This window comes from Balaenoptera acutorostrata, chromosome 2, assembly GCF_949987535.1.
Source record: "Balaenoptera acutorostrata chromosome 2, mBalAcu1.1, whole genome shotgun sequence".
NCBI classification, from domain to species: domain Eukaryota; kingdom Metazoa; phylum Chordata; class Mammalia; order Artiodactyla; family Balaenopteridae; genus Balaenoptera; species Balaenoptera acutorostrata.
Genome location: NC_080065.1, coordinates 131,111,848 through 131,137,858, shown reverse-complemented (window position 1 = coordinate 131,137,858; position 26,011 = coordinate 131,111,848). Strand labels below are relative to the sequence as shown.

The 26,011-nt window shown below is 36.4% G+C and overlaps 1 protein-coding gene across 1 annotated transcript in view; it reads left to right on the top strand.

The window, feature by feature from the left end:
• The window catches only part of LARS1 (leucyl-tRNA synthetase 1), a 93,093-nt gene extending 67,082 nt beyond the window's left edge, over positions 1-26,011 (top strand). Inside the window, exons 22-32 of the mRNA XM_007194172.3 lie at positions 684-747; positions 3,816-3,999; positions 8,061-8,151; positions 9,388-9,528; positions 10,925-11,065; positions 11,327-11,437; positions 13,988-14,098; positions 16,753-16,857; positions 18,119-18,214; positions 19,972-20,104; positions 25,618-26,011. Coding sequence (XP_007194234.2) covers positions 684-747; positions 3,816-3,999; positions 8,061-8,151; positions 9,388-9,528; positions 10,925-11,065; positions 11,327-11,437; positions 13,988-14,098; positions 16,753-16,857; positions 18,119-18,214; positions 19,972-20,104; positions 25,618-25,823 — 1,383 coding nt within the window. The 3' untranslated portion in view covers positions 25,824-26,011. The remainder of the gene's footprint in view (positions 1-683; positions 748-3,815; positions 4,000-8,060; positions 8,152-9,387; positions 9,529-10,924; positions 11,066-11,326; positions 11,438-13,987; positions 14,099-16,752; positions 16,858-18,118; positions 18,215-19,971; positions 20,105-25,617) is intronic.

Sequence of the window (26,011 nt, the reverse complement as noted above, 5' to 3'; positions counted from 1 at the left end):
TCCTTTGGTCTCCACATTATTGTGCTATACGTACATTATACTCATTTTATTAGAACAAAATATTTTACTGCCATATAGTTGAAAATTGATAGAATGACCACCTTTCTTTGGTATCAGCAAAGTTACAAAAACATAAACATTTTTTAAATAATAAAGATTGCTAGGCTGGGCACAGTTCCTCCTTAGTTGTGCTGCCTTCAGGCAGAGCACAACTTGAGTAGCCAGCTGTGACCCTAATGACAGGAGGTTCCCTAAAACCCTAATTTTGACCTCATGAGCTTGTCCATTCATTTCTGAATGACTCTGTAAAGCTGAATGACTCTGTAATTGCTGTAAAGCTCTTCTTTATGACCAGCTGAAGTGTTGCAGAGTTATAGTGGAATCATCCATGTGTCTAAACCAATTCCCAAGGGACAGTATTGGTTAATGGAAGGAGCCATGGACTGAGTATCAGACTGGAGATGCTGTCCTAGCTTTGTCACTGACTAGATTAGTGACTCAGACAAGTCACTTCAGTTTTCTCCTCTGTAAAGTTAGTATAAGGTATCTTTTCCTTTCCATGTTTCTGATCCTTTTGGTTTTTATCTGATTGTGGCCAACCCATTTAATTTGGTGTGGCTGATTTGGTTTATTTTATTTATATATACTCTTACTAATGCCTGATCATTGACTTTCTCTTTCAGATGTCAAAATCCACAGGCAACTTCCTCACTTTGACCCAAGCTCTTGACAAATACTCAGCCGATGGTGAGTATGCTTTTTTGTTATTGCTGTTGCATAGTGTCCAGTTCTCCTCAGATTACAGAAGGCAAGTTAGCATTGTTGTTTCAGTTTCATTGCTTTTCTCTTTCGCTTTTACCAATACTTTAAAATACTCATGTTTTCTTTGTGTACAGGAACGTAATTTTTAAAACATAAGAATTGCTGATCTGATCTGTTTAGGAACAAATTTAAGCTAAGATTATTAGAGTCTTCTTTCAAAGGAAACTCACTGTGCTACCTGGTTTGTTCCTAATTTCATGCTACTTCTAAGATTAAAGAGTTGGTTTGTAGGGGGACTTACCTGGTGGTCCAGTGGTTAGGACTTCGCCTTCCAATGCAGGGGGTGTGGGTTCGATCCCTGGTCAGGGAGCTAAGATCCCACATGCCTTGCGGCCAAAAAACCAAAACATAGAAGAGAAGCAATGTTGTAACAAATTCAATAAAGACTTTAAAAATGGTCCACATCAAAAAAAAAAAATCTTAAAGAAAAAAAAAAAGAGTTGGTTTGCAGAGATGTTAAGTATGTAGGAAGCTTTTTCAAAGTATTTCCTCCATATTTGGTATACGTATAAGTGACTTGAACCTAGGAGCATTCATTTCTTCAAAAAATATGTTTTCCCTGGCCTCATTACTATTCCATTTAACTGTTACTTTGTCAAGAGAAGAAATGCACTGTCTAACCTGAAAGAACCAGTCATTTCTTATGTAACCCAGTCTTTGGTCATCATGGCTGATCATTTGCTGATCATGGCTACCATAGTTTGAGACTGCACTGAAGGGGATGGGGAAGAACTAACCTAAGTTACATAGAAAAACAGTATTTTGACTGAATGCAGTAAGGCAAAAAGAACTGTACACAAATCCTGTAGTTACTTTTTTTTTTAAAGAGGTGTAGATTAGCAATTCTGAAACTTTTATGGGTTTACTGGGATTTAACAAATAAATATATTATAGATGAGAGCTCATTGTCAGAAGCTATAAATAGGTCAAGAGGAAATGCTAGAATGAACCCTGTGGTGTTGGATTGGAATTGGCAACATCAGTATGAACTCACGGGTTTTATTTTACATACAGACAGATATAAAAATAAACATAGATTTATGTGTGGGTTAGTGTACATGCATTTATTTTCCTAGTTCTTTCTGCTGAGAGAGACCATGGACAGTGAAACACCTGGCATTCAGATCTTGGTTTCTAAATACCATTCTCCAATAAAAGGAACTAGGGTTCCTAGGAGAAGGGTTGATTTGAGGGCTGGAGTAGGGAAAATACAAGATGAGCATAGAACATTTTATGATGCCAAAATGTAAGGAAATGTTTCAAAAAGAATGGGGACAGTTTGAAAGGGCACAGGAGCCAACCTGACGGGGCTCCCAATTGCCCACGCTAGAGCAATTTAGGAAACAAAGTAAATAATGATAGTATTGAATTATAACCCAGTGAATAAATTAAATATTTATGAATCCATATGAATGTATAGTAATAATTGAATAAATAAATAAGTGGGGGAGTAGGGACTGTTCTTCCTTTCAGAAGAATTCCAAGTAATAAAGTAGAAGGATTGAGTGAAATATAAAATCACCGTTAGACAAACATCATAGTAATATTGTCACAGACAAGATCCATCAGTGGTTGCCAAAATCAATGGGTGAAAGTTAAAAAAAAAAAAGATTATTTGCATATTCTCAGAGTATCTCTCCCAAGATATTTCTTAATCACAAAGGAAAAAAAAAGTAACTTTACAGTGGAGAAACTTGGCAGACAGTCTACCTGACCAAGTGAGGAAGGTTTGCAATAGTAGTAATAAGCCATATCAATATTACCTACCTCCCTGATAATGATGCACTGAGAAAGACACATAGCATCACTTTTGTGATATTCTTGTCAGAGGTTCATAACATCAGTTTAATCATGAGAAAACATCAGACAAACCCAAGTTGGGAGAAATTCTATTAAATACCTGACTACTGTTCATCAGAAGTCAAGGTCCAGGACAGACTGAGAAACTGTCACAGATTTGAAGAGACCAAGGAGATACAACAGTCAAATGCAGGGTGGGATTCTGGATTGGATCCTAGAACAGAGAAGGATATTAGAGGGCGCACTGGTGAAATTTGAATAAAGTCTGTAGTTCAGTTAATAGTATCATACTAATGTTAACTTCCTGCTTTTGAAACTGTGGTTGTGTAAGTTGTTAACATTAAGAGAGTCCGGTAAATGGTATATGTTTATTCTCATCTTTGGCATCTTTTCTGTAACTGTAAAATTATTTCAATATAAAAAATTAAAAAATGTGTTCAGCTTCTTGTGTATTGTAAAAGATGTTTAATGCATACATAACTTGATGTTACATATTCTCATCTCCTCCTTTAAGGCACAGATGGTAGCATATACCCTACATACTGTTTTGAAATTTGCCTTCTTCACTTAGTTCATATTTGAGATCACTTCATGTTGATACACAAGAGTTACCTCACTCTTTTACAGCAATATAGTCTTCCATTGCAAGGATGTCCTGTAATTTATTTAGACTCTTATTGATGATTTTTTCAGTATTTTAGAATGGAAGATTTTGGTTGAAAAGTTGTATTTCGTTAGTAGGGAAGTTGGAAGAATCTGCTTTTAGGACTAAGAAAATCTGTATTTGTGCACATAAGGCACTTCTATGTGTTCTTAATGCATTAAAATCTAGTAATATTTTGCTACCTGTAAATGAGGCTGAGATGTTGATAGGGATATCTTTCCCCAGTTTATCATTTTTTCCCTCTGCCTCATTAAAGATCACTTTATCTCATTAACTCAACATGCCTGAGAAGAAACACATATTGATGCTAAGTGTATGCAAATCAATACAGAAAATTCAAATATTTTAGCAACATCATTATGGATTCTACTTTTGGTGATCTTTATTTTTGCTGTTGATATATGTAGTCCTTTAAAGCGTTTGTTATTTCTTAATTTGTATGTAGGCTTGGCAGTGTACTCAACTGGATACGTAGTTGATATGCAGTAACCACATTTTTAAATCATCGATTGAGTTTTTCTTCTTCCAGGAATGCGCTTGGCTCTCGCTGATGCTGGTGACACTGTTGAAGATGCTAACTTTGTGGAAACCATGGCAGATGCAGGTATTCTCCGTCTGTACACCTGGGTGGAATGGGTGAAAGAAATGGTTGCCAACTGGGATAGCCTAAGAAGTGGTCCTGCCAGCACCTTCAATGATAGAGTTTTCGCCAGGTAATCTATGGACCCCAACCACTTTGTACTTTATTATTATTATTTTTTTTAAATTGTAGGTGAATTTTTTTTTTTTTTTTTTTAATTTTATTTATTTATTTATTTATTTTTGGCTGTGCTGGGTCTTCGGTTCGTGCGAGGGCTTTCTCTAGTTGCGGCAAGTGGGGGCCACTCTTCATCGCGGTGCGGGCACCGCTCTTCATCGCGGTGCGCGGGCCTTTCACTATCGCGGCCCCTCCCGTTGCGGGGCACAGGCTCCAGACGCGCAGGCTCAGCAGCTGTGGCTCACGGGCCCAGCTGCTCCGTGGCATGTGGGATCTTCCCAGACCAGGGCTCGAACCCGTGTCTCCTGCATTAGCAGGCAGATTCTCAACCACTGCGCCACCAGGGAAGCCCCACTTTGTACTTTAGAGTTGCTTAGTCCTGGTGTATTTTTAAGTTTTCTTTTTTTTCCTCATTAAATAAATTAGATGTTAATAATAACTACTATTCACTGAAACCTTACTTGTGCCAGGTACTATGCTAATTACTTTGCATCCATTATCTGATTTTAGCCTTCTGGCAATTTTATATGTTAAAGATATTATTAGCTCTATTTTATAGTTAAAGAAATTGAAGCTTAGAAAAATTAAGTATTTCATTAAATATCTCAAAGCTGGTAATTTCAAACTTGGGATATGAATTTGTTTCTGTCTCCAAAGCCCATTCTCATGACCATTTTACCATGCTGTCTTGCATTAGAGGAGGGTGGAATGGTTAAAGGAAAAGTAGGTTAAAGGAAAAGAATTGTCTTTTTTCTTCTTTTTTCCTTCAAAAAACATTTATCAGTCTCTTTGTATCAGGAACATTCTAAGCACTGGTATTACAAAGATGAATAAGACTTGATCCTTCATTGTAGTCTAGCAGGAGAGAAAAACACTTACCCAACCAATTATAAGTGCAATAATAGGGATAGAGGGAAATTAGAGGAGATGGCATGTGAGTTCTGGGTTTCTTGAAAAATAAACCTAATTTTTGAGGGAGAGGAGAAAGCCATGGAAAGAGTATGGTATTTATTTGAAGTGTACAGTATGTGGAGGGCAGAAGTAGGACATCAAACAATTTGGGGCCATATTAGGCCAAATTATGAAGGGCCTGAGGTAGCGTAAGGAATATTTTTTTAATCCAATGTCAGTTGTTTAAAATGCAACAATTAAACCTGACTACAGCCTTAGTAAAGCTATTTTCATATTGCATTTTGGGCTTCTTAATAAAGTTTCCATCAAGGAATTTTTTTTTTTTTTTAATTTTTGAATTTAATTTTATTTATTTTTTTATACAGCAGGTTCTTATTAGTCATCAATTTTATACACATCAGTGTATACATGTCAGTCCCAATCGCCCAATTCATCACACCACCATCCCCATCACCCCGCGGCTTTTCCCCCCCTTGGTGTCCATATGTTGGTTCTCTACATCTGTGTCTCAACTTCTGCCCTGCAAACCGGTTCATCTGTACCATTTTTCTAGGTTCCACATATATGTGTTAATATACGATATTTGTTTTTCTCTTTCTGACTTAACTTCACTCTGTGTGACAGTTTCTAGGTCCATTCACGTCTCAACAAATGACCCAATTTCGTTCCTTTTTATGGCTGAGTAATATTCCATTGTATATATGTACCACAACTTCTTTATCCATTCGTCTGTTGATGGGCATTTAGGTTGCTTCCGTGACCTGGCTATTGTAAATAGTGCTGCAATGAACATTGGGGTGCATGTGTCTTTTTGAATTGTGGTTTTCTCTGGGTATATGCCCAGTAGTGGGATTGCTGGGTCATATGGTAATTCTATTTTTAGTTTTTTAAGGAACCTCCATACTGTTCTCCATAATGGCTGTATCAATTTAACATTCCCACCAACAGTGCAAGAGGGTTCCCTTTTCTCCACACCCTCTCCAGCATTTGTTGTTTGTAGATTTTCTGATGATGCCCATTCTAACTGGTGTGAGGTGATACCTCATTGTAGTTTTGATTTGCATTTCTCTAATCATTAGTGATGTTGAGCAGCTTTTCATGTGCTTCTTGGCCATCTGTATGTCTTCTTTGGAGAAATGTCTATTTAGGCCTTCGGTCCATTTTTGGGTTGGGTTGTTTGTTTTTTTAATATTGAGCTGCATGAGCTGTTTATATATTTTGGAGATTAATCTTTTGTCCTTTGATTCATTTGCAAATATTTTCTCCCATTCTGAGGGTTGTCTTTTGGTCTTGTTTATGGTTTCCTTTGCTGTGCAAAAGCTTTGAAGTTTCATTAGGTCCCATTTGTTTATTTTTGTTTTTATTTCCATTACTCCAGGAGGTGGATCAAAAAAGATCTTGCTGTGATTTATGTCAAAGAGTGTTCTTCCTATGTTTTCCTCTAAGAGTTTTATAGTGTCTGGTCTTACATTTAGGTCTTAAATCCATTTTGAGTTTATTTTTGTGTATGGTGTTAGGGAGTGTTCTAATTTCATTCTTTTACATGTAGCTGTCCAGTTTTCCCAGCACTACCTGTTGAAGAGACTGTCTTTTCTCCATTGTATATCTTTGCCTCCTTTGTCATAGATTAGTTGACCATAGGTGCGTGGGTTTATCTCTGGGCTTTCTATCTTGTTCCATTGGTCTATGTTTCTGTTTTTGTGCCAGTACCATATTGTCTTGATTACTGTAGCTTTGTAGTATAGTCTGAAGTCAGGGAGTCTGATTCCTCCCGCTCCGTTTTTTCCCTCAAGATTGCTTTGGCTATTCGGGGTCTTTTGTGTCTCCATACAAATTTTAAGATGATTTGTTCTAGTTCCGTAAAAAATGCCATTGGTAATTTGATAGGGATTGCATTGAATCTGTAGATTGCTTTGGGTAGTATAGTCATTTTCACAATATTGATTCTTCCAATCCAAGAACATGGTATATCTCTCCATCTGTTGGTATCATCTTTAATTTCTTTCATCAGTGTCTTATAGTTTTCTGCATAGAGGTCTTTTGTCTCCTTAGGTAGGTTTATTCCTAGGTATTTTATTCTTTCTGTTGCAATGGTAAATGGGAGTGTTTCCTTAATTTCACTTTCACATTTTTCATCATTAGTATATAGGAATGCAAGGGATTTCTGTGCATTAATTTTGTATCCTGCAACTTTACCAAATTCATTGCTAGCTCTAGTAGTTTTCTGGTGGCATCTTTAGGATTCTCTATGTATAGTATCATGTCATCTGCAAACAGTGACAGTTTTACTTCTTCTTTTCCAATTTGTATTCCTTTTATTTCTTTTTCTTCTCTGATTGCCATGGCTAGGACTTCCAAAACTCTGTTGAATAATAGTGGTGAGAGTGGACATCCTTGTCTCGTTCCTGATCTTAGAGGAAATGCTTTCAGTTTTTCACCATTGAGAATGATGTTTGCTGTGGGTTTGTCATATATGGCCTTTATTATGTTGAGGTAGTTTCCCTCTATGCCCACTTTCTGGAGAGTTTTTATTATAAATGGGTGTTGAATTTTGTCAAAAACTTTTTCTGCATCTATTGAGATGATCATATGGTGTTTATTCTTCGATTTGTGAATATGGTTTATCACATTGATTGATTTACGTATATTGAAGAATCCTTGCATCTCTGGAATGAATCCCACTTGATCATGGTGTATGATCCTTTTAATGTGTTGTTAGATTCTGTTTGCTAGTATTTTGTTGAGGATTTTTCCATCTATATTCATCAGTGATATTAGTCTGTAATTTTCTTTTTTTGTAGTATCTTTGTCTGGTTTTGGTATCAGGGTGACCATCAAGGAATTTTTAAACAAGCATGTGGTTAACTGTGTTGTCATAAACAGGAGCCCTAAGTAGTGTTACGACAATACTCAAGAGTGGATAGACAGTGGGAGGCTGCAATAGTCAGTTTTGAGGAACACAAAGATGGTTTTGTAGTTGAGCAGTCTTAAATGTTTCATGCATTGTTCTCATTTTAATGTTTATTAGTATGTGTGGAAGTTTTTTATACCTATATATATGTACTTGCCTTTAAACTCAATTACCTTTTTTTTCCTATTCAACAGTGAAATGAATGCAGGCATTATAAAAACAGATCAGAACTATGAAAAGATGATGTTTAAAGAAGCTTTGAAAACAGGGTTTTTTGAGTTTCAGGTAGGCTATTCTTTTAGTAGCTACAAAATATGTCAGTGTGAATATGATGTATTTCTTTTTTTTTCCCGTCCTGCTGTAGCATTATAACTCATCTTAAGTGGAGACTGGAAATTTGTAAAATATTCAATAAATTGTGATTTTAAATAGTTTTCTTGGGTACTTTTTCTATGATGTCTCTTTAATATAAGTAATTCTATTCTTAGTTGAGCTGTGGGTTAATAAAGATGTTAAATCTAAAAATTAGTCAAGTTTTCCAGGAAAACATTTTAAAGTTGATAAAAAACAAAGGCATAATTGTAACTAATTGCTATTAGTTTGAAAGCAAACAGTTTCTGAGGTTTTCCACAAGGTGTCAGCATATCCTCAGGTTTGGCAGTTCAAGTGCTTAAAGTAAAAATGTAGCTTTCCTCAGTCAGTTTTGTAAAATATCACATTGGGATTTATGTAACTTGGTTTTCAGAGATGTGATTAAATAAGGATAAGTGCTGAGCATAGCAGTGTGTCATATTTACAGCCTTTTTGATGCTATTAATACATGCTACTCAGCATTCACCCTTAGTACACAGTTTAAATTGTTCATCTTGTATGTCCATTGCAAAATGTCTTTTTCAGATATTTTTCTTGAGAATCAGTATAAAACTGCATTATCCTTTTGTTAGGATTGATTTACATTTTTTTTTTCTGAAAAACAGGTATAAGTGAACATTTATTTGATTTTAGAATTGAAAAAAGATTTCCTAATCATAAAAACAAAAGAAAGGAATAACCAAAAAAATTCTGATAAATTTGGCAACATAGATAAGAAAATCGTAACTGAAATCATCTTAAAAATACACAGTTAATTGGAAAATTATTTGCAGTCTGTATTTCAGTATTTTGACAAGCCCATCAAAAAAATACTAATGGTCCAAAGAACAATGACCAAAGGACATGAACAAACAACACCCCCAAAAGAATCCTAAATGGCTAAGAAATGCTTAAAAAGAAATGCTTAATAGCAAAGATTATCAAAGATGTATAAATTTAAACAATTTATTGTTTTTAACCTAAGGATTGATATACATTTATTTTCAGGTTGTTGAAAATAAAGTAAAACCTTTACTAAAGTTTATTATGGAATTTTAAAAGACTAAATACTTAAAAATGCCTTAAAATAGAGATACTGAGTTTTTTTTCCTATAATTTTATTTTAAAGAAGTGGGGGAGAGAAATGGTAAATAATTCCAAATTTTGTAGGCTGCGAAAGATAAGTACCGTGAATTGGCCATAGAAGGGATGCACCGAGACCTCGTCTTCCGGTTTATTGAAGTTCAGACACTTCTCTTGGCTCCATTCTGTCCTCATTTGTGTGAGCACATCTGGACACTCCTGGGAAAGGTAGCTTTATGCATTTAAGATGTTCTGGGTGGTTTTGATTTTGGCCTCATTAAATAAATGTTGGGATAATAATGTTACTTAAGAGAGAAAGACTGAAAATGAGTATTTCAAGAATAATACTGGGTTCATTATCTCATAATTATTATAGCAGCTTAAACTGAAGCTACATCGGGTATATATGCCTTAATTTATACACACACGGTGTATATATTTTATCTTATCTTATTAAAAAAATTTTTTTTAATTTATTTATTTTATTTATTTATTTTTGGCTGTGTTGGGTCTTCGTTGCTGTGCGTGGGCTTTCTCTAGTTGTGGCGAGCGGGGGCTACCCTTCATTGTGGTGTGTGGGCTTCTCATTGCGGTGGCTTGTCTCATTGCAGAGCACGGGCTCTGGGCACGTGGGCTTCAATAGTGGCACGTGGGCTCAGTAGTTGTGGCTCGCAGGCTTAGTTGCTCTGTGGCATGTGGGGTCTTCCCAGACCAGGGCTCAAACCCGTGTCCTCTGCATTGGCAGGCAGATTCTTAACCGCTGCGCCACCAGGGAGGCCCCCCCCCTTTTTTTAATTCTAAAAAAATTTATTTATTTATTGTGTATATTTTAATAACGTGACTTTGTGCATGTTGTTTATCACCCAATTCTTATTAGGAAATGTTATAATACATTTGAATACATTCAAATAATATGTATTTGAATACATGTATAACTAATACTGTTTTCTCAACTGTTTGTTTAGAAAGGTGAAAATATTGAGAAAGATGTAAATAACTGTTATGAGCTGCTTATAAACAAAGATAGAAGTGTATACTTGCATAAATATTCTTGTTTTATATAAAATTCCTGGCATATATAGGGCTGCATATTCAGGGATATTATATTAGCATTCTTACTGTGAAGATAAATTTATTTCTCCCAAGCTTACAGATAAACAGATTGGCTGATTTAATAACTCCTTTCCAGCGTTATTAGCCAAGCTCTTTTGTATTTTTCAATGTGTGAACAATGCAAAAATGTGCTCATGATATATATTCCAAATAGCCATACTTTCAGTACTGGATGTATTAATAGGATAAAAACTGAGAGTATGCATAATTTATATAACAAAGATTAAATTTAGGCAAATTAGCATTACATAATTTTCTTTGAAAGTGAGCGTATGTGTGTGGGTATCAATATGCTTGTACAAATGGATGCTAATTAAGAATGTAGAGTCAGACTTCACAGCTTGGATTCTAGGGAACATTAGATCAGGGTCTGTGGAAGCGTGTTATGTGTAGTCAGGTTTGAACTTTGAGCACACAGTTACACACTATGCCTTGGTATGAAACTGTAACCAAGAATCATAAAATAGTTGTGTTGTCTAATCTCACTGAACCTTTTTTTTTTTTTTTTAAGCCCGACTCAGTTATGAATGCTTCATGGCCTCTGGCAGGTCCTGTGGATGAAACCTTGATACGCTCCTCACAATATCTCATGGAAGTAGCACATGACCTTAGACTGCGACTCAAGAACTATATGATACCTGCTAAAGGGAAGGTGAAGTCATTTTTTTTTTTTTAACGTCATTCCTTAAAAGTTATTGGTCAAATAACATTTAATAGTAATGAAAATAAAGACAACTTTCATTAGGACTATTTTCATTGCTAATGTAGGGCTATTTTCATTTCTAATGCAGTTCTATTGTATGCATATTTTTTAGTGTTAAAGGCAGTAGTGCTATATACTGGGAGAGGGTTCTTTCATTTTTGGTGTATATGAAAGTGATTAAATGTTTTTTTTCTTTCTTCTGCCCTGTAGAAGACTGACAAGCAGCACCCTCAGAAGCCTTCAAATTGCACCATCTATGTGGCAAAGAACTATCCGTCTTGGCAACACATCACCTTGTCAGTTCTGCGTCATCACTTTGAGGTGCCGTTCTCAATAGACTCCCCCCTGCCTCACCCCAGCAGTGTCGTGTTCTGCCTATGCTGTTTTTGTTTTTAGGATGTTGGCAATGTCTAGGGGAAGGAAGACAGGCAGCTTTGTTTAATTACCTTTACGCATGGAGTGCCATTTGTTATCCTTGGTGGCTCTTAAATGGATGCGAAGGGAAAAGCTATTTTTCATCATTTCTGAAACTTTCATAAAAAAATACTAGATCTAGTTGTATGTAATCAAAAGGTGTGGGACTTTTTCATATGTGTGGTTAAAATTCTGAAGCAAAAGGACTGAGTTTGCCTTTTGGATTTGTTGTACCTTGAACACTGGCATTCATGAAGCCTTAACATTATTATGTTTGAAAAAATTTGAAGCTTGGCTCTTGAGTAATTTAAAAGAAAATGTCCAATTTGATAATTACCCATAGAAATGGAGAGTTTGATGTTGTGTTTTTGATTGTCAGGTAAATAGCTATTAAATATGATAGTTGTATTTAAAGGGAAGTCAATATTTAAACTTAGTTCTAGGTTTTCCTAGAGAAAAAGGTTCACCTTCCTTTTTCCTTTCACATTCAAAATATGGAAACAAAGTATATGTTGTAGAATTTTTGCTCAGGTTATAAACAACAGTTATTGGTGGACAGAAACCATTAAGACGCACTTTAAAAAGAGGAAAAAAGAGACCAAACAGGGATTATGGCCAAAGCGTAAAGTGGTAATAGAAAGGAAGAATCCTTAGCTTTGATTTTCTAGACCTTTATTGGAATTTTGCCTCAGTACTTTTCATGGTTAACCAAGAAATACTCAGAAGAACTTTTATATTTGTAAGATTTAATGGAAAGAGAAGAGCAAGTATTTTTGTGTTCTACAATATGTGAACCTGTTTTTATGGAGAACTACCTCTTCCTTTGATTGCGTTTGATAGAAATGGAGTGTAGCTTTTAGAATCTGCTTGCAGAGTTTTGACTTATGGTAAGTAAAAGAGTAAAAGCTACTTTGGTAGTTAGAAAAATGAAATTTTGCCTCAGTGGCGTATATATTCATACCAGCATTTTCAAGGAAGCAGAAGAACCGAATATGGTATGTAATGTCCCAGATATTAAAAAGTTAATCACCACTGTTCTTTTAGAAGTTATATTTTTAGTTATATTTATTGACTAGATTACATAGTTTGAAATCAACATCATCTATTGGCATTATTTGGAATGACCAGCTTCCTTTAAAATTTTCATTTGTTTTCATCCAAAAGAACTAAAAGAATGTCAGTTTATAATCCAGAAGAATGTTCTTATGTTCAATATGGCGCCTTTTTGGTGACATAAGGAGAAAAGAGTGCGTTCCACCCTCTCCTTTTTCTTATGTATTTCAAAGCAACGTATTGGCAAGTGGAGAAAATATTTTTTCCTATGTACTCTAGTAAAGGTTAGAATTGAAAGTAAATAGATTATTGGAAATCTTACTGTATGTTACTTTTCTTTTAGATTTATTCCCAACCCTTGGCTTTGGTGCGATTCTTTTACAATAAGGAGAAAATAGGTCACCCAAAAGTCTGGAAAGGCCGCTTACTTTATTTCTCCTCTATTGATGTTTGCAGGAGTGAATTTAAATTCAGGCAGCTCATTTGGGACTGTCTGCATATTAGTGCTTATGATATAGATATTTATTTTTGGTAGATAGAAATTATATTATTTTTAACAGGTTGATAGCTAGAGATTCTTTTTTCACATTTGTGGTAACAGTTTATAAGGCAGAGTGTTCAAAAGCAGACATTATAATACATCTTATATGATAGTTGTATAGTTTTTTTTTTTAAAACAACCTTATTGTCCACTTTATTTATCTATTTATTTATTTGTTTGTTTATTTTTGGCTGCTTTAGGTCTTCGTTTCTGTGCGTGGGCTTTCTCTAGTTGCTGCGAGTGGGGGCCACTCTTCATCGCGGTGCGTGGGCCGCTCACTATCACGGCCTCTCTTGTTGTGGAGCACAGGCTCCAGATGCGCAGGCTCAGTAGTTGTGGCTCACGGGCTTTGTTGCTCCGCGGCGTGTGGGATCTTCCCAGACCAGGGCTCGAACCCGTGTCCCCTGCATTGGCAGGCAGATTCTCAACCACTGCGCCACCAGGGAAGCCCAGTTGTATAGTTTTCATTTTGATATGACTAATGAAATGCTTTGAGAAGTTTGAAGACAAATAGGATTTTTATAAGACCATTTTATCACTAGATAAGATCTCTTGTTACAATCCTAGAGGTATCATTAGTGTAAGGGAAAATTAAATATTTCAGCATGATGCATGTGCTCTTCTCCTTTACCCGAAAAAACATGTGCCCTTTGAATTTAGAGGAAAGAGGAGACTCCTTTCTGTATTATTCATTTACCTTTCACTTCCCCGTGATGCTAGAGGCTGCATCCTCTTCTGCTGCTCTCTAGCATATTGGCAGAGGCCACCATTCATGTCTGGCTAGTTCCTTACAGGCACATCTACTATCCTGCATTATCTTTAAAATATTTTTCTTCACATTCCTCTCCCACTCTTTTTTTTAGACCAACAGTGGAAAATTGCCTGATAACAAAGTCATTGCTAGTGAACTAGTCAATTTGCCAGAATTGAAGAAATACATGAAGAAAGTGATGCCATTTGTCGCCATGATTAAGGTGAGCTGTGGACCTTGTGCAGCTGTGACCACATGGGTAATGGTTAGATAGGATAGTAGAAGGAAGAGGAACACTTTGGGCACAGTCTCCCCCAAGAAATCTGCTAAAATAGCACTTTTCAATCAGTGGTTGTGGAAATGAGTGATCACATTTGGGGTTTACCTGTGGAATTGCTGAGTGTGTGAAAAATATGCATTGTGGAAGAAAAATTGGTTGAGAATTACTACACTAAATGATTCTCTTCATATTCTACCTTCCCTTCTTTTCAGTTTAAGGAGGAAGCATAGTCTTTTGGCTTACATTAGGGTATTTTTTACTAGATCCTATTACTGGAACAAGATTCTACATTTGTATAGGTTTAGCTTAACAGGATAAACGTTGTTTATAGTGGTTAGATCAGGGTTTCTCAACAATGGCTCTATGTGTATTTTAGGCTGGATAGTTCTTGGTTGTGGGAGGCTGTCCTGTGCACTATAGGGTGTTTAGCAGTGTCCTTGGCTTCTACCCACTGGATGCCAGTAGAATTTCTCCCTCCCCTACTCAAGTTATGACAACCAAAAATGCCTCCATACATTGCCAAATATCTCCTGGTAGAAAAATCAGCCCCCCACCATAGCTCCCCCATTCAGAATCTTTGGGTTAAACTCTTAGTCTTTTTCATATATATAACTGATCTGGTGGATTTCCTGACAAAGAGAAACAGAAAGAAGACTGTATATTGCTTAAGATTTCAGACTCGGGGGGCAGACAAATCTTGGCCCAAATCCTGTTTTCTGTCACTTTTTAGTTTGGAGGACTTAGACAAATCACTTAAATTCTCTGGGCCACAACGTTTTTCATCTATAAAATAGGAAATTAATAGAACCTACCTTTTAGGAGTGCTGTGAGGAGTAAATGAATTAATACACATAATACATTTTAATACTACCTGTCAAAAAGTAGGCTCAGTACATTTTTTTTTTTTTTAAAAGAGAAGCCTTAAATTCTTTTTTTTTTTTTTTTTTTATTAATTAATTTATTTATGGTTGTGTTGTGTCTTCGTTTCTGTGCGAGGGCTTTCTCTAGTTGTGGCAAGCGGGGGCCACTCTTCATCGCGGTGCGCGGGCCTCTCAGTATCGCGGCCTCTCTTGTTGCGGAGCACAGGCTCCAGACACGCAGGCTCAGTAATTGTGGCTCACGGGCCCAGTTGCTCCGCGGCATGTGGGATCTTCCCAGACCAGGGCTCGAACCCGTGTCCCCTGCATTGGCAGGCGGACTCCCAACCACTGCGCCACCAGGGAAGCCCCGGCTCAGTACATTTTTAAGAAAATGTATATCAGTGTCTTCCAGCCTGCTCAGCATGTAATGGTTATTCTTATACTTTAGATTAATTCTTGAATCTTGTAGGCTACAGATGCCTGCCTGATAAGAGACCAAAACTCTTAGCTTGTCTTGTATTGGAGTAGATTGTGTTCTTAGGAAAGCCTTTTAATTCTCCTAGAACAAGAGTCAACTATCTGAGCCTTATGGTATTTGAAGTTGCAGAAATAATTTAGAATCATGGCTTGACCTACACTAATAACTAATAAGTTATGTTTGCTGGTATGCTCATAATTCATTGGTTCCCAGCTAGTGCCATTGGTCAAAATGTCAGATCCATTGTCAATATGGGGAAATCAACAAAATATCCCATTGTTGGTTGCAGAGGCAATTAATTTTGGTGACATGCTTTATAGAATCCAGTGAAACTGATTTTAAATGATGGTAGATTCAAGGGTTGGCTTTTTGAAAAACCAGTGTTAGATTTTTTGAGTAGTAAAATATTTTTTCAGTAATATTGGTATTACTTGGTATTATCAGGCAAATTAGTGGTTTGAAACTTTGAAAAGTGTTTAATAAATCTGGGAATAAGAAAAGGGTTTTCTAGCACCTCATGGGAAAAGAAACAACTTGGATGGTAAATGAAGGTAGTGAATATTAAGAATCATGTCAGGTCACTTTCATGTAAGTGAAACATGTTCTAGGCAGTTAGCTATATTTGTGCATATGAACTTAGGTCTTGATGGTTACATCCTGAGCAGCAAATATTGATATTTTATTTAATGTTAAAGAAAATTAAGAATAAGAAATGGTTTTTTATATGTCACAGGATTATCTGAGTACCCATATAATCTGACTTTTAAAAAATTTTTAAATTTATAGGAATGTTTTGTTTGGTTATTATTAGTTCACTGTTTCTTGAAATAGCTTTACAGATGTGATACCTTGGAAACATTTAACTTAATTTAATTTATTTTATTTTATTTGTTACCTGAAAGGGTATTTTAAGACATTTGTTTGATTCCTTGTCAAAGTGAGTTCTTCGGGTTTGCATACTAAGTCAGGCTAAACTAACTGATGAAATCATATTTCTTTTATAAATCTGAAAACCTTGTCCTTCTAGTCTTTTCAGTGCTGTCTTAATCTTATCATACTTTAAATGATAATTACTCTCAGTGAGTAATTTCGTTACCGAGCAAACGTAGATAAGGGAAACCATGAGTCCAAGGCCTTTCCTTTAACTGTTCAAATTTGAAGATATTATCACTTGAGAGACTGATTGCTTTGGCAGAAATATGTTCTTTTCATCATATTCTTAATGTGATTTTGTTTTTCAAAACCATTTTGGCCGCTAGGAAAATCTGGAGAAGATGGGACCTCGTGTTCTGGATTTGCAATTAGAATTTGACGAACAGGCAGTGCTCATGGAGAATATAGTCTATCTGACCAATTCCCTTGAGGTAAGAGGGGCCTGGGATTATAATAACTAGTTAACTATAGTAAACAGTCCAGTTCTTTAGTTTTATAATAAACCTTTTCATAAACTTCATCTTCTATGTTTAGTACCTTTGCCAAATATATTTTGGGGGGAAAGAGAATGGGTGGTATAGAAGTTACAGGAAGAAGAAATGATCTGTTCTCTTATTTCACTTAAAAGTTATTCTATTTCTAAAATACTAACTGTATATGCCTGGATTTCCTCTTCAAAATTATCCGTAAAAAAAATGAGGAGAGACCTTATATTCAAATGCTTTCAAAATCTCTCATATTATGGGGTATTCTGGATTGCTTTCTTTCCCCCCCTCCCTTTAAGACCTCAGAGTCACAGATTTGGATTAATTAGAATCCTTGATTCATTATATATTATCAGTGGTCCATGTTTGGCCCTGTTTGTTTTTTTCTTAATTAGTAATATAATCACCACTCATGAAGCTACTGCCCAACTCAGGAACTAGACCATTACCAGTAGCTTTCACATATCTGAGTTTCTCCCCATTCCATCTTCCTGCCCCAGTGACAATTTAATATATAGATTCTAAAAATGCTGTCTCTCATTCACCTTAGGCAGAAGGAAAGATAATTTTCTATAGGAAATTGTTAGAGGATTCAAAAAGTTGTTTTAGTAATAATGAAAACATTAAAATAAAGAAGTGCAGGTTTAGAGTTTGAATAAAATTGTTTTATGAAATACAGGAATGGAAGAAATAAGCATTTCTAAATAAGCATTTTATGTCATGTAATTATAAATGTGTTAATAAAGTAAGTATTAGTAGACATCTATTTTATGTATATTTCTAAATGTTCATATATACTCATGGAGGTCAAAAAACTTGGATATTTTCACTGGGACAATGGGAACACTTTATTTAGGGTCATCTTGTATTCAGGTATATGCAATTTGCTACATTTCTGAGTTTTTCCATTTATTTGAGTGAAAGCCTTTTATACTGATTTTTGTTTCCTCTTAGGCAGCAGGTAGATGCCAGATTTCCTTATAGAAGATGGTAAACATGACTATATAAATAACATACTATGAGGCATCTAACGAGTGTTAAACACTTGATGATAGGTTTCATTTAATGTTTATATGGAAAATAATAAAACTGCACAAGCCATTTCATGATAAGTGGAGAACCTGGTTTTGCTCTTTGGTGAAATGAGGTGATGATTAATTCCAATCATATTGATACTGATGACTTCCATTTTTTCCCCTTTACTTAGCTAGAACACATAGAAGTCAAGTTTGCCTCTGAAGCAGAAGATAAAGTCAGGGAAGACTGCTGTCCTGGGAAACCACTTAATGTTTTTAGAACAGAAGTAAGTTGAAAGAATCTCACTGAATCATTGCATTTTAGACCTAGAAGAGACCTTAGAGAGCTTTAAATCTAAAACCATCATTTTAACGATGGAAGGAAGTGAGGTCCAGAGAAGTTAAATGATTAGCTTGGCTTAGGCCATTTAGTTGGTTAGTAGTGGGTCTGGATTTGAGGTCCTCTAATTCCCTGGTTAATGCAACCCTCACTTTTCCTTACTCTACTATCATGGGTAGCATCAGATGCTGATTGTGATTTTAAAAATAAGAATATGATTTTCAAAACCTGACTTAAAAAAAAAGGTAGTGGACATTGAAATGTGAAACTTTTTTAAACAGTGAAAAGGAGCTTTCATATTTCAGATGAGTTTTGGTTTAATAATGGTATTCAAAACTTTTGGTTTCTGGCATAAACCAGATTGATGCATCATTTCACATTATAATGGAAATCCTTTTTTTTTTAAAATAAATTTATTTATTTATTTATTTTTGACTGCGTTGGGTCTTCGTTGCGGTGCGCGGGCTTCTCATTGCGGTGGCCTCTCTTGTTGCGCAGCACAGGCTCTAGGTGCACAAGCTTCAGTACCTGTGGCTCGTGGGCTCCAGAGCGCAGGCTCAGCAGCTGTGGCACACGGGCCTAGTTGCTCCGCGGCATGTGGGATCCTCCTGGACCAGGGCTGGAACCCATGTCCCCTGCATTGGCAGGCGGATTCCTAACCACTGCACCACCAGGGAAGCCCTGGAAATACTTTTTTAATTTCTTATTTTTTGGCCATTATTGGTGAAGATAAATAGGTTTTGAAGTTTGGGGAGATTTTATTTATTAACTCTTAAAGAATCCATTCAGAATGGCAGCATTTGGTAAAGTTCACTGGAGTGCCATTGTGAGAGTCCATAAAATGCCCTACTTTTCTTGATAAGCAGAGGACTTAACATATATCTTGCTACTTTTACCACATTTAATTGAAAATGCAGCAAGCAGAAAAAGTCTATTTTGAAAGAATGAAGTAATCATGATCATGCAGACCTCCTAAATTTATCAGATTATAAATAGTCTCATTACATTAAGATATGGTGGCTTTTAAAATTACAGTCATTTGGGCCATGGATATAGGTACATGAAATAGTTTTCCCCATACAAATATGTTTATTTCAAGCTTCTTTCAAGCATTCCATTAAGCTACTATGTATTTAAGTTTCATAAGGCTCAGTTGACTTTTTCCACTTAAAATAATGAGCAAGTTCTTTAACTATATAGCTTATATTATGTAGGAGTTAGTATGGCATAGAACTGAGTTTATGCTCAGTAAAGGTGAGGCTCTGCCTCTTACTAGCTATGTGATCTTGGGCTACTTTGTTAATCTTTCTGGTTCTCAGCTTTTCATCTGTGAAAAGGGGTCTTAAGGAACTGCCTTTCAGGATATAGGAATAATGTCTATAAAGTGCTTCATACAGTATCTGGTACATAGTAGGAATTCAGTAAATGGTGGTAGTTTTAGAAGAGAAAATAGAATTATTGTTTTTATCCATCATCAGTATTGATACGTGTACTCGTAGTCATTTTTACCTAGGCATTTGGTTATAAGCATGAGCTTTTGTACATTTTTTCTTTCATATCTGACTATCCCTTGGTCTTGATTTTAGAATACCAGAATTAAATCTGTCTTTCATTGGGCATTAAAAATCTAGCAGAGATTCCTTCTCCCTCAGCAGTATTCAAGTTTGATTTCTTATAACACTCATTTTCTCTTTATTTTCTTAGCCTGGTGTATCAGTTTCCCTAGTGAATTCTCAGCCATTCAATGGCCACTTCTCAACCAAAATTGAAATCAGGCAAGGAGATAACCGTGATTCTATAATCCGGCGTTTAATGAAGGTGGACCGAGGAATCAAAGGTAAATGGTTTCCTTGAAGTGCACATTTGGCAGTAGCTTGTGGATTTGATGAGTTCTAAGCAGAGGGGAGAAAGAAAAATAACTGTCTTGCTTAGGGACAGTCATGTAATGTTGTGGAAAGAGTGTTGGACCCAGAATCAGGACACCTATATTCTCTTTTGGGACATTGTGACTAGGTAGCTTGGTGACTTGACCATGTCGCTTAAGCTCTAAACTGATTTCTGTTTTAGTGAAATGAGGACACTGGATTAGATATTTTTCCAGGGTTCCATCTAGCTTTAAAATTGTAATAAGCCATTTCCAACGCTCAGAAGTATTCAGAATTAAGGAACATATTCCCTTAATATTCCAAACTAACCTGCTTGACTGAATCTGTTCCTGGGGAAGGAAGAGAAACAGAGTAAAAGTTATTGAGTGTCTGCCATGTATTAGCCATTTAATCCTTTTACAACACTATAACATTGAGGGTATTATTCTCCTTTTGCAGATGATGAAATGGAGGTTAGAAAGGCTAAATAACTTGCAAAGTTCATACAGCTAGTAAATCCTGGAGCTGGAATTCAAACTTAGATATATTTGACTCCAAAGCTCATATTCTTTCTTTTAGACAATGTGCCTCCGGGTAAAATATGTAAATAATCTTAATTTCTTAGCAAGATTAAGTCTAGATCTCCTATGATTAGATTTGATATAATAATTTTTTTTAATTAATTGATTTATTTAATTTATTTATCTTGCCTGTGTTGGGTCTTCATTGCTGCGCGCGGGCTTTCTCTAATTGCGGCAAGTGGGGGCTACCCTTCATTGCAGTGCGCAGGCTTCTCATGGCGGCAGCCTGTCTTGCTGCAGAGCACGGGCTCTAGGCGCATGGGCCTTAGTAGTTGCAGCATGTGGGCTCAGCAGTTGTGGCGCACGGGCTCAGTTGCTCCGCGGCATGTGGGATACTCCCGGACCAGGGATTGAACCCGTGTTCCCTGCACTGGCAGGTGGACTCTCAACCACTGTGCCACCAGGGAAGCCCCTGATATAATAATTTATAGCTTTTTTTTTTTAACATCTTTATTGGAGTATAATTGCTTTACAATGTTGTGTTAGTTTCTGTGGTATAACAAAGTGAATCAGCTATACATATGCATATATCCCCATATCTCCTCCCTCTTGCATCTCCCTCCCACCCTCCTTATCCCACCCCTCTAGGTGGTCACAAAGCACCGAGCTGATCTCCCTGTGCTATGCAGCTGCTTCCCACTAGTTATCCATTTTACATTCGGTAGTGTATATATGTCAGTGTTACTCTCTCACTTCTTCCCAGCTTACCCTTCCCCCTCCCCGTGTCCTAAGTCCATTCTCTAGTCTGCATCTTTATTCCTCTCCTGCCCCTAGGCTCATCAGACCTTTTTTTTTTTTTTTAGATTCCATATATATGTGTTAGCATACTGTATTTGTTTTTCTCTTTCTGACTTACTTCACTCTGTGTGACAGACTCTAGGTCCATCCACCTCACTACAAATAACTCAATTTCGTTTCTTTTTATGGCTGAGTAATATTCCATTGTATATGTGTGTCACATCTTCTTTATACACTCATCTGTCAGTGGACACTTAGGTTGCTTCCATGTCCCGGCTATTGTAAATAGTGCTGCAGTGAACATTGTGGTACGTGACTCTTTTAAAAGAGTTATGGTTTTCTCAGGGTATATGCCCAGTAGTGGGATTGTGTAGCTTCTTTTTTTAATTACTCAGCTGGTCTTATGCTGAGAAGAGTGTGAAGGGAATTAGTTTGTTTCTGTATTATTTTTCTTCCAAATTATGAAGACAAATTAATGTTGAGATTCCCTATTTTGCATGATCTCTCTCTTCTCTTCTTGATGGCAATCAAGAGTTGATTGGGCCAAATACCATCAGTATAAAATTTTCTGAAAAGGTTTACAAATCCCATACAGTGACCAATTTATGGAACTATATTCAGGGTAACAACATTCCATTTACATAGAAGACTTAAAATAGCCCTTTGGAATTCATTCTACCATGTATTTTTTGTTCTCTTGAAGTCATTCGTGTACCTTCTGTTGTCATTTCTTGAGAGACTGTCATGTGTAGTGTGTATAGAGATAAGTGTGTATGCAGAGACTCCTATGTAGGTACTAGGGGCTTTGGGGAGTCCACAATGTACTGTTCGTTAGGAGGCTGCATCTAGTGAAGGAGTAGGGGACTAAGCTATTGAAGTACATAATCATAATCTAAGGAGAAACTGCTGAGTACAGTAAGAGAGATATAGTAAAGTTTACACACAGAAAAAGGTGAGATTATTTCCAGCTGTGGTGATCAGAGGTGATTTTATGGAGAAAACATTGTTTGATAGGGCCTTGAGAATTATACCTGTGAGGGTGAAGGGAAAGTGTGTACTAGCATGAGGGAAACACTGACACTTTTTTCACTGTGTACCAGCAATATGTTAGGACTAGGAATTTTTTTGTTTGCAGACATTTAAAAAAATTGTGGTAAGATACACATAACATAAAATTGACCGTTTTAGTCATTGTTTAAGTGTACAGTTCAGTAGCATTAAGTACATTCACATTGATGTGCAACCATCACACTGTCCATTTCTAGAACTTTTTCATCATCCCAAACTGAAACTCTATACCCATTAAATAATAACTCCCCATTCTTCCTCCCTGTAGTCGCTGGTAACTACTCTTCTACTCTATGTATTTGACTGTTCTAGGTACCTGTATAGTGGAATCATACAATATTGTTCTTTTGTATGTCTTATTTCACTTAGCAAAATGTTTTCAAGGTTCATCCATTTGGTTGTAGACATTTACCATGTTCCTTCAATAAACTAGGTACTGTAGAATGATAATGCCATGCTTAGAACTTATAGGCCACAAAAAGCAGAACTTGAAAATTTTGGAGTGTGAACATACAGGAAGCCATTTTGTGTCCTTCCTTTTGGCTGTTTTATATTGCATATATTCAGTCATGAGAAATTTTTGTAATAGGAAGAACTCTTAACTTTGAAGAACAGTATGGTGGCTTCTAAAGAAAATAGGTATTTGTGTGGACATACTGGATAGGATTATTATGAGGTTATAGTGCATAAGAGGTTTTATTCCTGTATTGGAAATTGAATTATATAATATAGTTTTGTTCCTGTATTGGAAATTGGATTATATAATATAATGTTAAACCTGACTCCCTTTTAAATACACTCAGATGCAGCACTGACTAGGTTCTTTAGAACTGTACTGATGTGTTTTCTTTAGCTCGTCTTTTCTCACTGAGCCTCTGGCATAATTCTTGCATCCTTTGTCATTCTAGCTGTGAATAATATTATCATGAAGTGCTCTAAGTTTGGTATTAGTGGCTGCTGTGAATTTGGAAAATAGATAGAAATATTAGGGGAAGTTTGCAATTGATATTCCTCCAAGTGTCTACAGAAGAGCTCTAAACTTAAGACTTTTCCAAAAGCCCTCAGAATACTTTGATATCTAAGGGGACTGAGTATATTGAGTATATGAGATGGGAAAGGAATAAAATTCAATAACATATTTCTCAGTCTGTGTGCTGTGATAGCCAGCAAGTCATCCAGTTAGTGCCAATTGTATTGAGGGTGATTATGATCTAGGTCCAGGAGGCACTAGGAGCTAAAATCGTCATTCACTCCACAAAGGCCATGGAGCAACTATTTGATGATAATGACTTTAAATCACTTACCACCCATGCCACATATGAACTATAATTTGGAGGTGAAAAGCTCCATTTCACATTATCAGTCCCTAGGGACTCTCAATCACTCTCATCTTTTCTCTAAGTGCCTTAAATCTTGTGTAGTTGCAGACTTAAATTTCAACATTTTCAATGATAAGAGAGGTCTGAGATAAGAAAAGATAGTAAAACCACTAAGAAAGCACCAATAATTTTATTGGCCGTAATGAACTACATGGTGAAACATCAAAGCAGATGTGTTTTGTCACTTAGAAGCCTGATTGGGTGTTAAGGCTTCTTTGAAATAGTTTGATTCAGCATTGCTTGGAATGATGAGGGAGGTCTGTTTCAGAGAGAGTGAGAGAGAGAGACAGAGGCAGATCTGCATTAAAAGGCTTTGTGCATAAAATCTGCCGGTAGGACTTGTCAGTGCTTCCATAAGAAAATAATTTGCTATCACTGATGTGCATGTTGAATTGTAGTAGCTGTTAAAATGAATTGTGTTCTTCCCCCCAAATAAGACCGTGGCTGTCATGAAGACTGTAAGTGCTCCTTTCCCATTTTAATTTTCAGGGCTTGTGCTGTGTATGCGGATAGATTGTATGGCCTCTGCAGAGACTCTACAAAGACTCTTAGGCAGGGTTTGCCTTCATGGTAGTTGCAGATAATTGCTCTATAAGCCCCAGGATCCCTACTCTAAACTTGTAGTCCTTTCAGTCTTTGTTTCCCAAGGCGAATAGAATGCCTGGATAACCTGTACTCCTGGCATAGGCGCCAGCTGCATTAATGTCTCCTTTTATCTTTTTTTAAATCTTATCCCTCTCATGCTAAGCTTCATACTCTCAAGGCAACATGAGGGAGTGTAGCTCATGGACCACCCAGCAATCTACTTTAGAAAGGAGTGGGAAGTAATTCAGAAAAGATCTTCAGTTTCTGTGGATCAGGTTAAGTATAAACTAGCCATGCTACACTTAGAATGAGCTGTAAATCCAGAATCAGCGTTTGTAGCCATTTATATTGTTTTTCTACCATATAAAATAAAACCATTTGATGTTGAAAAGTCTCAGAATTGCTGAAATAAATAAATTTCTTTTGGGCTCAGTTGTTGGCAGGATTGTTGGATCATAAATTTGTTCAAGGGACAAGTGCTGTCTTTACCAGGAGCCATCTTATCAGCTTGCACAAGAGCAGATCAGGAAAATCTCAAGCAAAGGGAGGGTTGGAGCTCATCCAAAAGCTCAAAATTCTAAAACCTGTGCCCTTTCCCCCAGCCATTCCCCTTCTTTCCTTGTCTCTCATCAGCTTGTTAATACACTTTGATCCTTTGAGCAAAACAAGAAACTGGTAATGCTATTTCTTAGAGTAGTAATTCTTTTTCCAAAATTATCTTTCCCAAAAAGCTATAGTTCTTGCAGTTTTAAATATTCCAGGAAGCAAGACAAGAAAGATAAATAAGTTTTAGGCTTTTTAATATTCTGAAAAATGGTTAACTGAAGTGTATTAAAAGTGATTTGAGAGACCATACAGGATAATGCTCAAAAATATAATCAATCCCTCCCCTTGGTTTGTAATTCCAGGAGATGTGTTATCCAGAATCTCTGCTGGTCTTTGATCTGGGTAAAAGCTGACAGAAGATGAAGATTTGTTAGATTCAGCTTTGCTTTCTGACATCGGGTCCTATTTAGTAATCTGATGAAAATATTTTTTTAGATATAACAACCAGTGTGAATTATCAGACTCAGGCATGGGCTTGAGTCAGTGACTGTAATTAAATGTTCATATTGATACTTTCTTTTGCTGTAGACCTTTCCAAAGTGAAACTGATGAGATTTGATGATCCACTGTTGGGGCCTCGGCGAGTTCCTGTCCTGGGAAAAGAGCACGCTGAGAAGACCCCCATTTCTGAGCATGCTGTTTTCCACGTGGACCTCACGAGCAAGAAAATTCATCTTACTGAAAATGGGCTACGGGCGGATATTGGTGATACAATGATCTATCTGGTTCATTAAATTCAGGCACATTGGAGATTTATCCTGGTTTCTGGGGATATTACTACTATGATTGTGCCTATAGAAGGGCTATGAGAATCTTAGGCTGGACCTAAATAGATTTCATTTCTAACCATCAAATTCTGCATGTACTTGTAAATACACCAAGTTTTCTTGGATTCCTGGACCTAATAAATTTTTTTTCCTTA